Raw genomic sequence first — 15,657 nt, forward strand, 5'->3', positions numbered from 1 at the left:
ATAAATTATTTCACCTTGTCTAAGTTTAAAATTGTTAGGAGGCTGGTCAATTAATGTGCCTAGAAAATGTGGCTGTGTGTGTGTGTATTTTATCAAAATCTTCATTGTTCCTTCTGTAATGCCCAGCATCATTTTACCAAATTCAGTTTGTTGCTCTGTAATAAAACAAGATTCTGAAATAATACTCAGCAAGCTAATATCCAAAGCTGATAAGGAATTTTAACTTTCTTTCACAATAGAAGCCATCAAAATAAAACGTAAGGAGGAATAAAAAACATTTTATCTGTGTATTCAGAATCACACACAAGATACCTTTACAGTTCAATTTACTATATAGAAATCATTTGGGTTTTATAGTCAGTTAAATTCTGAACCGAGATTACAATATTGTAAATTAAAAAAAAGGTTGTTACATTAATTTAGTACTTTTTTAGCATAAAAATTGAAATACATAAGTTCAAACTTCAGATTTATGGCAAACAGTCTTCAAATACAATACAGACATTTCTTAAAATTACCGTATCATTCACATGTGATTTTGCAACTCTGAGCTGTTATACATAGAACAGCTCAATTGACACTCCATGAAGCTCAAGGTTGTATAGTCAAGCCAAAGACTCAAAATTGTAACATCTTTTAAAAGATCTGGCATTTCTGGACCAAAGCACAATATGCAAAAAAGGTTGGGAACAATTCCTCCTCCTTATTTCGGTTAAAAAAAGTTGCATGGTAGCTTGGAATTTTGCATAAAACCCCGTATTATACCTTGGTAAAGTCCAAGGTATAAGATGACAATGGATTGGGGTCCTAAATTTTCTCATTAGTAGAACCCATAAAATTCAAATGGGCATTAATCAAATCAAAAAATATTAAGCACCTACTGGTTTAAGTGAAATTTATTGAGATTCATGATCAATTTCTTTCCACCTTGAAATCAAGGTGTAAAAACCAGCTATTAAGTGCATTCCACACTTCTCCTATGTAGCACAGGTAGAATTTTCTGTCTGTTGGCACCAAAGTGAAGTCACATTTCCTCTTGGGAGACAGAAATTCTACATCTGAACATAGAGTAAGTTAGGAAAATATGACCCCTGTTGTTTATTTTATTACTATTATGATTCTGAGATCTAGGATTACTAATATACTAGCAGTGAACAATGCAAATTCCTGGCAACAACTGTCAGATAAGTGACCCTAACTCCCTTCCCCCCAATCACCATAAAATTTTAATATGAAAAGAATTAAAAGCATAACTAAGCTGAACAAATGGGGAAATAAGAAACTAATCGATTGGCTAAATAAAACAAACCCCTAAAGTTTGAAATCACTGCAAACTGAGAAATTGGAAATAGGTGTGATTCCCCCTCAGCCCCTCACAACTCTGAAATTAAATAATATTCCATGCAAGAGTATCAGGTTTCTGGATATAGATGTAGCCCTTCTTTAAGTTTTAGTGTGCTGCCGAGTTTTCTGCAATTTTACTTTTCCTCCCCCCAGGTTATTCAGAGTATTTAATAGAATTGTCCATCTCAGCCAAAAGATTTGTGATTCAAAGATTTACTAAGTTACTCTATGCATTCTATCTATACAGAAACACCTATTATTACAATTGGTTTATGCAGGATTAACATTTTTGGTGTTAAAATTGTTAAACATCATGCTTACTGCACATCAACTCTCCATGATGCATCTTAACTTCACAATGAAACATTTTATTTAAATTACTAGTTAAATAACTGAAATGTACTGAGTCAAACTAAATTTAAGTGGGCTATAAAAGAAAATAACCTTCAAAACAGTCCATATACACATCTATTTCAAAACTACCTTTGCTAGCTAGCCCCTTTCCCAAAGTTTTAGCCTGAAAAAACAGTAAAATCTACACAAAATTTTATTGCAATCATACAAGGGTTACATTAGGTCAAATACAACAAATACTATGATGCAATTTTACATTTATTAAACTACAGTTCAAAGCACAAATTTACACTTTCTAAATACACTAAACGCATCTAATGAAGTCACACTGGTCTTCCACTGACATCTGATATATCTGGGTGAAAGACATTAACTTTACAAGACTTTAAACACAAATCCTTAGTATAAAAACTGTGTACTTGTATGTAAACGATTTAATGGGGAACCCAATTAATGGGCTTCCATCTCCACTAAGTCATCCATTTTGTTGCATATTTTATTTTAAACGCTTAAGGGGCAGAACAAACTGGTAAGTTTAAATCTGGATACATCATCTAAATTTCCCAATTAACCCCCCATGAATTATAGATGAAAGCTGTTTTTGTCTGGTCCCAAATAGTTATTACTAGTAGTTTGTTTCCAAGAGAATTAACAGAATAAGATTGATTGAATTTTTCCCACACTGGAATGTAGACCAGACAAGCTTAACCTACAACTTCAGATCTAAAGAAGCGTTCGTTAATGCCTGTTTTAAGCTTCAGTGGAAAAACTGTCTTCTTGGCTCAGCTGGATGCAAGAAGGCACAAAGAAGAAGTTCTTCATCGTGTCTGAAGTAATTCCAGCATCTTGCATCTCATACCTACATAAAAGATAATTCAGAATTTATGCACAAAGATCACCGAACTACTGACTTGACAATAAAATATCTTTCAATAACCCTTAAAAGATGAATGTTTTGCTATTACTTTAAGTTATGCACTCATCACAAAATTAAAATTAGTGCCCAGCCGGCATGGCTCAGTAGTTGAGCGTGGACCTCTGAACCAGGAGGTCACGGTTCGATTCCCGGTCAGGGCATAGGCCCGGGTTGTGGGCTTGATCCCCGGTGTGCCATGTGCAGGAGGCAGCTGATCAATGACTCTCATCATTGATGTTCCTATCTCTCTCTCCCTCTCCCTTCTTCTCTGAAATCAATAAAAATATGTATTTTTTAAAAAATTAGCAAACATTCTGTCACCTCGAATATCAAATCTGCTTTAAAATAAAAACACCTTACCAATCACTGAATGACATCATGTAATAAATAGCTGGCCTCTGACGATCATTAAATGCAGATGGTTCATGCAAAGAATCTGCTCCCATGTTATCAAAGATAAGCCAATCTCCCACATTCAGCTCAGGAAGAAGACACTTTTCCACAATGTGATCAAGCTCATCACAGGATGGACCCCAAAGGCTGCTTGTAAACAGAGGCTCATCGTCCTTGTATTTCTGTAGGAAAGAAAAAGTATTTTAAAGTGTAAGTTTTCACTCATGCAGGTTACTGAATTTGAGGGTAGATAAGAGCATTTTTTACTCTCAGATCCAATGTGCCATGAAAGGCAGGTCTAGAGCCAGGATCAGTGGTAGTCCTTCATAACTCCATCTAAAGCAGTGGTTCTCAACCTTCCTGATGCCACGACCCTTTAATACAGTTCCTCATGTTGTGGTGACCCCCAACCATAAAATTATTTTCATTGCTACTTCATAAATGTAATTTTGCTAGTTATGAATCGTAATGTAAATATCTGATATGCAGGATGTATTTTCATTGTTATAAATTGAACATAATTAAAGCATAATGATGAATCACAAAACAATACATAATTATATATGCGTTTTCCGATGGTCTTAGGCGACCCCTATGAAAGGGTCGTTCGACCCCCAAAGGGGTCGCGACCCACAGGTTGAGAACTGCTGATCTAAAGCAACAGACTAAAGAAGAGTGCAGATCCTCAAAAAAGGGTAGTACCTAACCTAAAGTATTTCTTCAAAAACTAGGATACAGCTTTAAAATATCAGCTCAATTTACAAACTGCCAAGTGAGCAGATTTAACATTATTTGTAATAGAACTTGCCTTGTGAACCTCTGGAATGGTATTCAAGTCCTCAGACAGTTTACTTGCAAAAGAACCATAAACACCATCATTCATATAATACACAAAGGCTGGTTCATCACTTCCGGTTTTTTCTACTGAAATAAAGAGGAAAAAATGAAGGTGAATTTACAGTAAAATGCCTAATAGTTATCATGAAATGCATATCAAATACATAAAAAATTTATAGAACAGATTCCTAGTTTTCACATCCTCCTATATAATAAAAGGCTAATATGTAAATTGACCGAATGGCAGAACAACCGGTCCTGTGACATGCACTGACCACCAGGGGGCAGATGCTCAACACAGGAGCTACCTCCTGGTGGTCAGTGTGCTCCCACAGGGGGAGTGCCACTCAGCCAGAAGCCGAGCTCACAGCTGGCGAGCACAGCAGCGGTGGTGGGACAGGCCTAAGCCAAGGGGTGAGGGACTGCAGGAGAGCGCAGGTCAGGCTGAGGAACTCCCCCGCTCCCCTGCACGAATGTTGTGCACCGGGCCTTAAAATATTTAACTTAAAAAACCCCTACAGCCTAGCCGGTGTGCTCAGTGGTTGGGCATGAACCTGGAGGTCCTGGTTGGATTACAGGTCAGAGCACATGCCAGGGTTGTCGGCAAGAACCCCAACAGGGGGCGTGCAGGAGGCAGCTGATCAATGATGTTTTTCTCTCATCAATATTTCTGTCTATCCCTCTTCCTTTCCTCTCTTTCTAAAAGTCAATGTTAAAAAAAACAAAAACAACCCACAGATATATACTGACATAACCTTAAACAAAACTGTTAGCCTAAAAAAAAAAAAAAAAAAAAGCATTACACTAAGGAAAATAACCAATGAACATATGAAAAAGTGCTCTATATCATTCATCACCAGGTAAATACAAATTAAAACTACAATGAGCTATCACCACCACACACTTACTGAATGGATAACATAGGCAATGCAATGCAAAAAAAAAAAAAAAAAAATTGCCCTAGCCAGTTTGGCTCAGTGAGTAGAGCATTGGCCTGCGGACTGTGCCCATGCCCGGTTGCGGGCTCCATTCCTGGTGGGGGGCGTGATTCTCTCATCACTGATGTTTCTATCTCTCTCCCTCTCCCTTCCTCTCTGAAATAAATAAAAATATATATTTTGAAAAATCAATAAAGGTGGGGAAACAAGCAGAGCCTGCATGTAATTTACACTGCCTGGGGGAGGGTAAAATAGTACCACCACATTGATATCTTTGAAAACCTCTATTCTATGACCGAATAACTATTCTTAATCATTTACCCAAGAATTAAGATTTGTACAAGAATGTTATTTTGCTGAAACCGGTTTGGCTCAGTGGATAGAGCGTCGGCCTGCGGACTGAAAGGTCCCAGGTTCGATTCCGGTCAAGGGCATGTACCTGGGTTGCGGGCACATCCCCAGTAAGAGGTGTGCAGGAGGCAGCTGATCGATGTCTCTCTCTCATCGATGTTTCTAACTCTCTCTCTCCCTTTCTCTCTGTAAAAAAATCAATAAAATATATTTTAAAAAAATAAATAAAATGTTCTATTATTTTATGTTAACAATGACATTGATTTCAGCCCTTTGTATTCAGCACGTCTCAACTGAAATAAACCTACATTTCTATGAAAATGGAAGCTTTTTTTTTTTTTTTGCGGCCCACATAAACTTAAACCTTGTTGATTTGGCTCGTGCTAGCCTTTGAGTTTGACATGCTTGGTCTAGTTAATGGCTTGCTGTTATGCAGTGGTATGAATTGGCTATTCTGGAAACTCCTCCTGTGTGTTCTAGGCTTAAGCAAGTGAGAGAGAGGAATAACGGGAGCGAGGCTTCTCGTTGGGAAGGGAGTTACAACAGGGAGAGGGAGAAACCAAATGTGCCCTGTGGTGTACCACACAGCTCTTGATATACAAATATGTTTATTAAGAACTCAAAGGTAAAAAAAAGACTACCTCACTCTTGCTTATTTACAGGAAAAAAACTACGGGAAGAAATAAGTCTCCTTACTGTAGAACAGTACCTTCCTACCCATTTTTTTAAAAGTGATATTTTTAGCCCTAGCCAGTTTGGCTCAGTGGATAGTGTCAGCCTGTGGACTGAAGGGTCCCAGGTTCGATTCTGGTCAAGGGCACATGCCTGGGTTGCAGGCTTGATCCCCAATGGGGGGCATGCAGGAGGCAGCCGATCAATGATTCTCTCTCATCATTGATGTTTCTCTTTCCCTCTCCCTTCCTCTCTGAAATCAATAAAAGTATTTTTTTAAAAAATAGTGAATTTTGAAAATAAATGATACTTTTAGACTGTCTAGATTAAAAGGACTCTGTTGGCCTTTGTTATGTAAGCAAGTACGAGGCAGATACTCCCTGTGACTCATGTGACTATAAAAAAAAACCCATAATAAAACACTGCTTAACAAGGGATGAGAATCACCTGGGAGAAGTGTATCTAAAACATGCCTAGCTCAACATCAGCACATGAGAGTTGCATTCAGGACGTCTGGTGGACATTTTGAAAAGTTCCCAAACTGCCTATAGCTGGCTGAAGACCACCCACCTATATAATCCATAAAATGTCATACAATATAATTACACTATAGTATCTGATAAATTCATCTTCAAAATAATTGGAATTATCTACTAACAGAAGAAACTATAAACTTTGTAACTTACCTCCAGAGGAAAATTTATCACTTTCAACAACTTTCTTTGCAATGATATTAACTGCAAGTGTAAATGCAGAAGACACGTAATAGCTTCCAGGTTCTGAAATGATCTTAATGCCAGATCCTTCAGGAAAGTAGACATCCAACAAAGGGCTGATAACATGATTCACCTATGGATTTTAAATCCCACATTATGGTTTCAATATTGGATTAGACAATTCAAATTAAGCCACTTTCCTGTCTAGCAACAAGGGATCAAAACTTCAAATCGATTTTTAGGTATTATAGAATGTGGAGGAGGACAGAGCAGGAAATTAAGGAGTGACATACACATGGGTAAAATAGCTTAAGTTATCCATGTTGTGAATTTGTACCATCAAGCAGTCTGTAAGAGCACAACAGAATAGAAACTTTTCTGTGATCAAGTTATTATGATACAGAGGTAAAAAAAATTTATTTTATTAAACTTATCAAAGTTAGCTAGGTCTTCTCATTGCCTGCTCATTTTCTTAGAATCAAATTTTAAACAGATATTACAGGCTTGCCGTAACTGGTTTGGCTCAGCGGATAGAGCGTCAGCCTGTGGACTGAGGGGTCCCGGGTTCAATTCCAGTCAAAGGCATGTGCCTTGGTTGCAGGCATATCCCCAGTGGGGGGTGTGTAGGAGGCGGCTGATCGATGTTTCTCTCTCTCATCGATGTTTCTAACTCCCTATCCCTCTCCCTTCTTCTCTGTGGAAAATCAATAAAATATATTAAAAAAAAAAAAAAAAAAGATATTACAGGCTTTTAGTTCCTGCCACTGTAAAAACCCTAGGCTACTTACTAATCTACCACCTAAGTAGCAAGGAATAAGAGATTATTCCAGTATGTCCACCCACTGAGTTTACCTCTTCCAATTGAAATTCAGTTCCTGTGAAGCCTCCTCCAATGTCTAAGATGTTCATTGTGAAGCCAAATTCTCCCTAGAGATGAAAAATAGGGACATTTTGAAAACCCCCTCCCAGGTTGATAAATATCTGTTCTGACATTTAATACAGCAGCAAATTAAATGTTATATATGTTAGCTTCCTGATGTTGTCTGTACTGTCTTGCAGACAAGTAAATCACTAATTCTTTCACCCACTTTAAAAATGAACTGTATGGAACTCTGCTTATAATGTAAAAAAATAAGTACGGTGTGTGTCATAAGTATAATGAGAGTACTTCAGAGATAAAAGTGTTTTTCTAGCCGAAACCGGTTTGGCTCAGTGGATAGAGTGTCGGCCTGCGGACTGAAAGGTCCCAGGTTCGATTCCGGTCAAGGGCATGTACCTGGGTTGCGGGCACATCCCTGGTGGGGGATGTGCAGGAGGCGGCTGATCGATGTTTCTCTCTCATCGATGTTTCTGACTCTCTCTCTCTCCCTTTCTCTCTGTAAAAAATCAATAAAATATATATTTTTTTAAAAAAAGTGTTTTTCTAACAACCTGATAAAAATATCAAAATTTAAGGAAAAAACTTACAGCCATGTCAAACACACATCGAGCATCAGATAGAGCATGTACGTATACTTGAGATTCTTTGCAAGCACTTGAAACATGAAATCTGAAAAAAATAAAGTAATAAATTTAAAGCAGCAGCAAATTTTAGAGGTCCTTCCTGTAATTCCTTTCAGTTCTCATTCACCATATTGACACAATTAAGTTTTTACCTTAACTTTACCGAATAGTTAAAGTATTAAAAGCCCTAACCTCTAATCATCAAGTTACAATACTTAACAATGAGTTATCAGTCATGATTCATGGCTATCAGATTGGGGAAGGGAAGATTTCTGCAGATATCGTAGAGTAACAAGTTCCACCAATAAAACTGGGCCACAAAAACCATTAATATGAATGTGTAATTTTATCTGACAAAACATAAAAACATGTCTATTGTGAAATACAAATGAACGTTAATTCAGCTGAATATTACTGACATCTGAACTTGTCAATATTATGTAAGTGACAGATTTAGAAGAGAATACTTAAATTTAATTGAAGTATGATTTTGTACTCTGATTGTGGCAGTGATTACATAAATCTGTTAAAATTCATAGTTTACCCTCAGAAAGTTATTTCCCCTCTATGCTAACTTAAAAAAATGTCAACATTATCACCTAAAGTAGTGATTAACACCAACGATTCTTTATTCATCTTTATGAACAATTTAAAAAGCAAGATCCTGTACTATAATGGGACTAGCAATGGAATGGCAACTCAGAAAACTGAATGGGAGATAGAAGCACAAAATAGTATAAAGAATAAAGCATATCCAGTTTTTTCCTACACTAAGAAGGTAAAAAAAATTATATGTATATATGTATGTGTGTGTGTGTGTGTGTGTGTGTGTGTGTGTATATATATATATTATACAAAACTGGAAGTTGAATCTATGAGTTCATACAAATGAAGTCTTAAAGCAATAATCTTAAGACAAAGATTATCACCATAAAATGATTTTAAAACAAATACTCACTTAACCCCAATAATTTGGACATCAAGTTCCTTAGCACATTCCAAGATATGCCTACAGTTCTTCAGGGTAGCGCCAAACTTCATGTTACCCTCTTCATCTCCAGTATTATCTTCTGTTGCAATATGTAGTAAGACCCTAAGAGAAGGGGAAGATGATTGGGGCAGAGTTGGTTTACATCATCATCAGCACATGTGAAGCCTGAAGATTGTAGAAATTTTCATTATGTTGCCAGTGTTCCCAAATCCAGCGACGGATGAATCAAGTGAACCTAATGAAAAACAATCCTGTATAGAGAAAAAACTAGCAATTAGGGCCTAAAGCATGAAGCTTAAAAGGATGGAATTTGGAAATAGGAAGTTAAGATTCTGTTGTAGCAGCAAGGGTAGGTAAGGCTCTGTAATGAAAGACATTACTTTCAAATGAAGTCCATCAGTCCATAAATCCACCTGGAAAGACTAAATTGAATAGCAATGCCATCATTTTTTTTCAGTAAAAATATTAGGGCTTCAAATGTTTCAAATTTCTAAATTATTCTAGCCACTAACTTTCCACCCACTTATTCTGAACATTATTAACCTCTTATATCTAACAAAAAATTTGGGAAGCTTTCACTTATTTTATTTGTATAAAAGCTTTTTAAACTACTGACTTAAATTTACTCGGTATTTCCTTTCAAACCATGACAATCTAGACAAAACGATGAGATCTTCAAATGATTACAAAACCACTAAAAACTGCAAATACACAAATACTGTTTTTCCAAGGAAGTTTTGGTGAATGATGATGAGTGGGCAAGTCTGATAAAAACTAAATTATTCTATGGGTAGAATAAATTCTAGCAAAAATGTACCATTCAGTTTACAATTTAACACAGTAAACATTCCATCCAAATTAAGGCTTATCTTTAGAAGATCATGGAACAGAAACTTTTAGAGACAGTTCTCTAGAAAATTTCCTTTAAAAGCCCAAAGGTTTTTAGGGTATCAATCCTATCAGGATACCTTTCTCAGGATAACATTAACATCACTTAAGAAAATTATAAATATACAAAAAAAATATGGATGATACACATTTCCAGGAACATATAACTCATTCAAAGTAAGCAAACATGCCCAGCTCACATGGCTCTGGTTGAGCATTGACCTCTGAACCAGGAGGCCATGGTTCGATTTATCGTCAGGGCACATGCCTGGGTTGTGCGGGTGCAGAAGGCAGCCGACAAGATATTCTCTTGCATCACTGATATTTCTATCTCTCTCTCCCTCTCCCTTCCTCTCTGAAAGCAAAGCAAGTAATTTTGTGCTAATACAATATACTTTTAGTATATATTGAATCCCTCTTGAGATTATTTTTGCCTTAAAACTTTTTGTTTTAAAAAATATATATTTCTTTATTGATTTCAGAGAGGAATGGAGAGGGAGGGAGAGAGAAAAACATCAATGATGAGAATCATTGATTGGCTGCCTCCTGCAAGCTCCCGACTGGGGATCGAGCCTGCAACCACGGCATGTGCCCTTGGCCGGAATCGAACCTGGGATCCTTCAGTCCACAGGCTGACGCTCTATCCACTGAGCCAAACCAGCTAGGGCAAAACGTTTTGCTTTTAAAAAGTAAATTTTTTAATTTATAAAAGAATCTTCGCCCTGACTGGTTTGGCTCAGTGGATAGAGCGTCGGCCTGCAGACTGAAGGGTCCCAGGTTTGATTCCGGTCAAGGGCATGTACCTGGGTTGCAGGCATATCCCCAGTAGGAGGTGGTGTGCAGGAGGCAGCTGATCGATGTCTCTCTCTCATCAATGTTTCTAACTCTCTGTCCCTCTCCCTTCCTCTCTGTAATAAAACCAATAAAATATATTTTTTAAAAAAAGAATCTTGGAATGCAAAGTAAAAAAATATATACATATATATATGTGTGTGTGTCTGTGTGTGTGTGTGTGTGTGTGTATATAAATAAATAATATATATATATATCACACTTCCTGTTCAAATAGAAGTGTCGACTTTAAAGAAATCCCTCAAATCACTAAGGACAACCATTCAAGAGCTACAGCCAAGAGCAGAATATATCCTTAGCTAAACAGGGAAAAAAGCTGACCAAAATGCATCTTGTTCCTAACATGACATATGTTAGGGTTAAAAATGGTTATAAAAATATAGCTGTGGCCCTAATTTTTATCCCACCAACCACATCTTCCTTAAGTTGAAGATTATAAATTCACGCCCTAAACTGTCCTTATCTTATCCTAACTCCACCTGAAGGGTCAGAAATAGCCAATAAAACACTAGCAATGGAATGGCAACTCAGAAAATTGGATGGGAGATAGAAGCACAAAATAGTATAAAGGATAAAGCATATTTAGTTTTTCCCTACACTAAGAAGGTGAAAAAAATTATATGTATATATATTTAATATACAAAACTGGAAGTTGAAGCTATGAGTTCATAGATTCTATATTTTCTATGTAGAAATTTTAAGTAAGTTAAAGTAATTTTAATACACCCCACTGCTCTACATAACTGCCTCCTTTTCCCAGGATAAGACAAACCCAAACCCTAAGCAATGAAGATAATCTACCCAGGTACTAAGTTTTACACTTACTTGGCATTTGGATGATTACGTGCAATTTTCTTCAATTCGACTTCACTGTCACATGTCATGATGTTCACTCCAACTTTTGCTGCATACTTTATCTGAGACACTTGCTTGCAAGGACTTATGTAAATGATGTTTTCTGGAGACACACCCAATTCTTGCACTAAAGCCATTTCGGTCTGTAAAAATAGAGGTTAAATAGTGTCATCTAAAAGGCAAATTTCCCATTACTTTTCACTCAATTACTACCTTATATTTTTATTTAGTTTTTGTTAAATTCAAGTTACATGAGGTTAAATTAGTATTACATAATGCCATAGTATATATTCTGGTAATGCTTACTATATACTACCCTGTGTTAAAACCTTTTAAAAGGTATAATTACCACCAGAGAAATTTCTTAATTTAGAATATTACTTGTCATCAGAAGTTACTTGGTCTAGCTAGGTCTAGCCTAAGAATGAGGAATAGCCCTAGCTGGTTTGGCTCAGTGGATACAGAGCGTCGGCCTGTGGACTAAAGGAACCTGGGTTCAATTCCGGTCAAGGGCATATGCCCGAGTTGCATATGCCCAATAGGGGATGTGCAGGAGGCAGCCAATCGATTATCTCTCATCAGTGACGTTTCTATCTCTCTCTACCTTTCTGAAATCAATAAAAATATATCAGAGAGAGAGAGAGAGAGAGAGAATATGAATGAGGGAGGAAAAGTGTCAAAGATAAAGAAAACTTTTAAAAGTCTCATCTCATTGAAACTTTCCTTTCATTGATAGCACACTTAAAAAGTTGATCCATTCCACTATTCGGCTTCAAATTTAAGTAAGAGTTTTTAAAAAACCTATCCAAAAGTCAAATTTCCTTGAAGTTTTTCTCCAACTGTTGTGGGGTAACCAAAAGTTAGAAAATTAATTTTTTAAGTGTTGTAGTTTAATGGCAAAATAATGAAAAAAATACTTACTTTACTGGAACAAGCAAATCCAGTTCCAAGAGCCGCCAAAATCTCAAGTACAGCTGGAGTAGAGTTGCACTTTACCGTGTAGAATGGCTTGATCTGAGCCACTACGTTCTGCCACTGACTGTGTTTCTTCACAATCTTTCCAAGATCTCCCACAAAAAATGCATTCTTCCCTGTCTATTATGTTCATGAAAAAAAGAGAAACAGTCACAACTACTGAAAACAGAGTACCACTGAGTAGGAAAGAACTCCCTTTTTGTTTTGCTATATTGTGGCATATAAAATATTCTGTACTTTGATTTAAAAATGTTATAATGACTTTCTATTTCAGAATTGCCTCAATTTTACTTTTTAGGAGTAGAGGGGATGGAGATTACCTATTTCCTTCCATACTACTGTTTAAAAAGCAAAATTAAATTTAAAATTCCAGAATATCAGATAAACCAGAGTAAAAATATCCTTCCTTCAAAAGAAAAGTGATTTTATTAGGGATTCGGGGAAGATCTGTAATGATTTTAAAGCTGTGCCTACTCCTGGAGTAGAGAGATGATTGTACCTGTCAGCCAGAAAATGTTGGTTGGCAGATAAAATAATCTTATCTAGAATATACAACACCCAAATATTGCTTTGAAAGCCATGAAACCATTACTACTGCTATTTTTTAAACATAGTTTTGAAAAACATATATACTACTCAAACATACCAGGAAACAGACATGATTGGAAATTATGGGCTATGAGTGGCAGATATGGGACAGTTGTACTGAAATTATCCCATCCTTACAAGAAATGCCATTTCTAATGTTCTAAAGACAGATATTTTATTTTTACTTTAACATGGGAAAAAAATCAATTTTAAGTACCAGCAAGAGAAACAAGATATTCAGTTGTAAACCAACCTTCAGCCATACAATTAAATAAAATCATTAAGAGAGCACAGCTATTTACTAAATGTGGGATATTTGAGACTGTAAACAAGAATGGATGAAAAGAGAATGTCAAAGATCATGAGAGATTAACTGAAGAGCGACTTCGCTCTATAGATTGAATAGTATGACAAAGTGTGGCTCCCCCCCCCCCCCCCCCCCCCCCCCCCCGCCGACGAATTTTGATGGCAGGATAAGACAGAAATAAAGGAACTTTGCTGGGGTGTAGGAAGGTGAGCACATCTATAAAAGTTAAGAGATTAGTTTTTTGGTTTTATTTTTCTCTATTTACCTACCCCTAGAAGAACAAGTTTTTTTCATCCTATTACTAAACACTAGTAACATGAAAACAATTCAACAAATTTGGGGAATATGGGAAATTAGCTCCAATAAAAAAGCAAATTCTATCAGTAAGGTGATAAACAAAAATAATTCTACCAATAAGTACAAAATAAAAATAAATGACCTTAAGTAGTCAGGAATATGATTTTGTAGAAGCTGACACTAGGGGCAGTAGAGTGTAAGCATTCAATGTAAATTATCAATTCTCTGTCCACATACACAAGATTATCTGGAATATAAATGAAGACCTAGCCCTGGTCAGTGCGGTTCAGTGGTTATGGCTTGGGCCCTCAGCACCGCAGGATGGAGGATTCAATTCTCAGTCAAGGGCACAGCAGGGAAAGGGCTATCAGGGAGCATGTTTTTTTAAAAAATGTGGGCTGGAAAGAAAACCTCATCCCTACTCAAGGGGAACGGGGAGTGTTAAGGCAACCTAGAAAAAAGACAACCTGGAAAAGTTAACATCTGAACAGGTACTTACTAGATTAACATCTTGGAAATAAAGCATTGGTATTTTAGAATTCAGAAATTTGAGAAATGTAAGACAGAGCACTTACCAGGGTATGTTCATTAACATAGTTATCAATAACATCTCCAAGGTTTGTTCCTTCATCCAACAGGCTAACGAAGTAGTTTGCATCGTCAATAAATCCTTTCATCTCAGCCGTATTCCACAAAGCCGAAAGTCATAAACCAGGAAAAACAAGAGACGGGCCACCAATCCTTATGTCTGGGTCCTTAGAATATGCAACAAACTGCAAAACATAAGTTATTTAAAAATTTGTATTATTTCAGTAGTTACCTTAGTGTATGAGTTGTCAACAAAAGTGTGCTAAATGCCAAATTTAATGAGGACTCTGTATGATCACTCAACTCTTTCAGAAACACTTTAGTGCCATTTTAAAGTATTTTATATATTTTTATAAAAAGCTCAATATGATGTGACTTTAGAGAAGATAATCCACACATATGCACAATTTATTACAAGTCAATATGGTCACCTTATTTACATAAAGTTGCAGACCCAGTCTGTATTAATCATCATCTTGTTTTGTAGTTCTTCCATAACACAATTTATTAATTTTAAGTAAAAAAAGCTTGTGAATTAGTGAATTAAGTATCTACAGCCAAGAGATTAAAATACTGAGTTTCAATATATTGCCAGCCAGATAACATAGCATGCTACCAGGTAACTCAAATAAATGTTTTCTAAATAAAATGTTAAGAGTAGATGAAAGTTAAGTAATATGTCAGTGGAAGTGGAGGGTGATCTAAGAGGAAATTTGTTACAGACTGTATAGGTCAGGTTAGCAATATATGTCTCTTATGAGGCGAGCTGATTGACTAGAAGTCAGAAGACCTGGTCCTGGCCCTGTCATTTAATAGCTTTGCAGTCCTAGGTCATTTTCTCTAAATTTTAGTTAATGATCTTTACTTCCTCAAAAGGTTGTAGTTAGAGCTAAAATTAAGTTGCCAATTGCCAGAAACACAAAAATGTTATCGTAATTCAAAACCAGGTATAAGCTCAGTTCACTGTCCATCCTAAACCATTCACTGGGAACTGATTTTTAAAAAGGCATCGGAGCCCTGGCTGGGTGGCTCAGTTGTTTGGAGCATTGTCCTGTACACCAAAAGTATACAAAATGTCTAATGAGTACAAAATAAAATAAACCATCTTAAGTAGTGGTGAATATGATTCTACAGAAGTTGACACTAGGGGCAGTAGAGTGTAAGCATTCAATATAAATTGATTTCTGGTCATGGCACATACTTAGACTGCAGGTTGGATCCCAGTCAGGGCACACATGGAAGGGTTCTCTCTCACATCAATGTTTCTGTCTTCCTCCCCACTTTCTAAAATC

At 36.5% G+C, this 15,657-nt stretch overlaps 1 protein-coding gene across 2 annotated transcripts in view; it reads right to left on the bottom strand.

Annotated features, from left to right (window-relative positions):
• Positions 1–258: 258 nt before the first annotated feature.
• The window catches only part of AZIN1 (antizyme inhibitor 1), a 36,834-nt gene continuing 21,435 nt past the window's right edge, over positions 259–15,657 (bottom strand). The window contains exons 3-12 of one of the 2 annotated variants that reach the window (XM_081111182.1): positions 14,353–14,550; positions 12,532–12,705; positions 11,581–11,753; positions 8,983–9,117; positions 7,989–8,070; positions 7,374–7,448; positions 6,492–6,654; positions 3,816–3,931; positions 2,975–3,189; positions 259–2,557 (exon numbers count right to left, since the gene is read on the bottom strand). In XM_081111182.1, the coding sequence (XP_080967308.1) occupies positions 2,449–2,557; positions 2,975–3,189; positions 3,816–3,931; positions 6,492–6,654; positions 7,374–7,448; positions 7,989–8,070; positions 8,983–9,117; positions 11,581–11,753; positions 12,532–12,705; positions 14,353–14,454 (1,344 nt within the window). In that variant the 5' untranslated portion in view covers positions 14,455–14,550 and the 3' untranslated portion in view covers positions 259–2,448. Of the gene's footprint in view, positions 2,558–2,974; positions 3,190–3,815; positions 3,932–6,491; positions 6,655–7,373; positions 7,449–7,988; positions 8,071–8,982; positions 9,267–11,580; positions 11,754–12,531; positions 12,706–14,352; positions 14,551–15,657 lie in introns of those variants that run through there. The other variant, XM_081111183.1, reaches the window with a different exon arrangement.

The sequence above is a fragment of the Myotis nattereri genome (assembly GCF_964212035.1).
Source record: "Myotis nattereri genome assembly, chromosome: 17".
Lineage (NCBI taxonomy): Eukaryota > Metazoa > Chordata > Mammalia > Chiroptera > Vespertilionidae > Myotis > Myotis nattereri.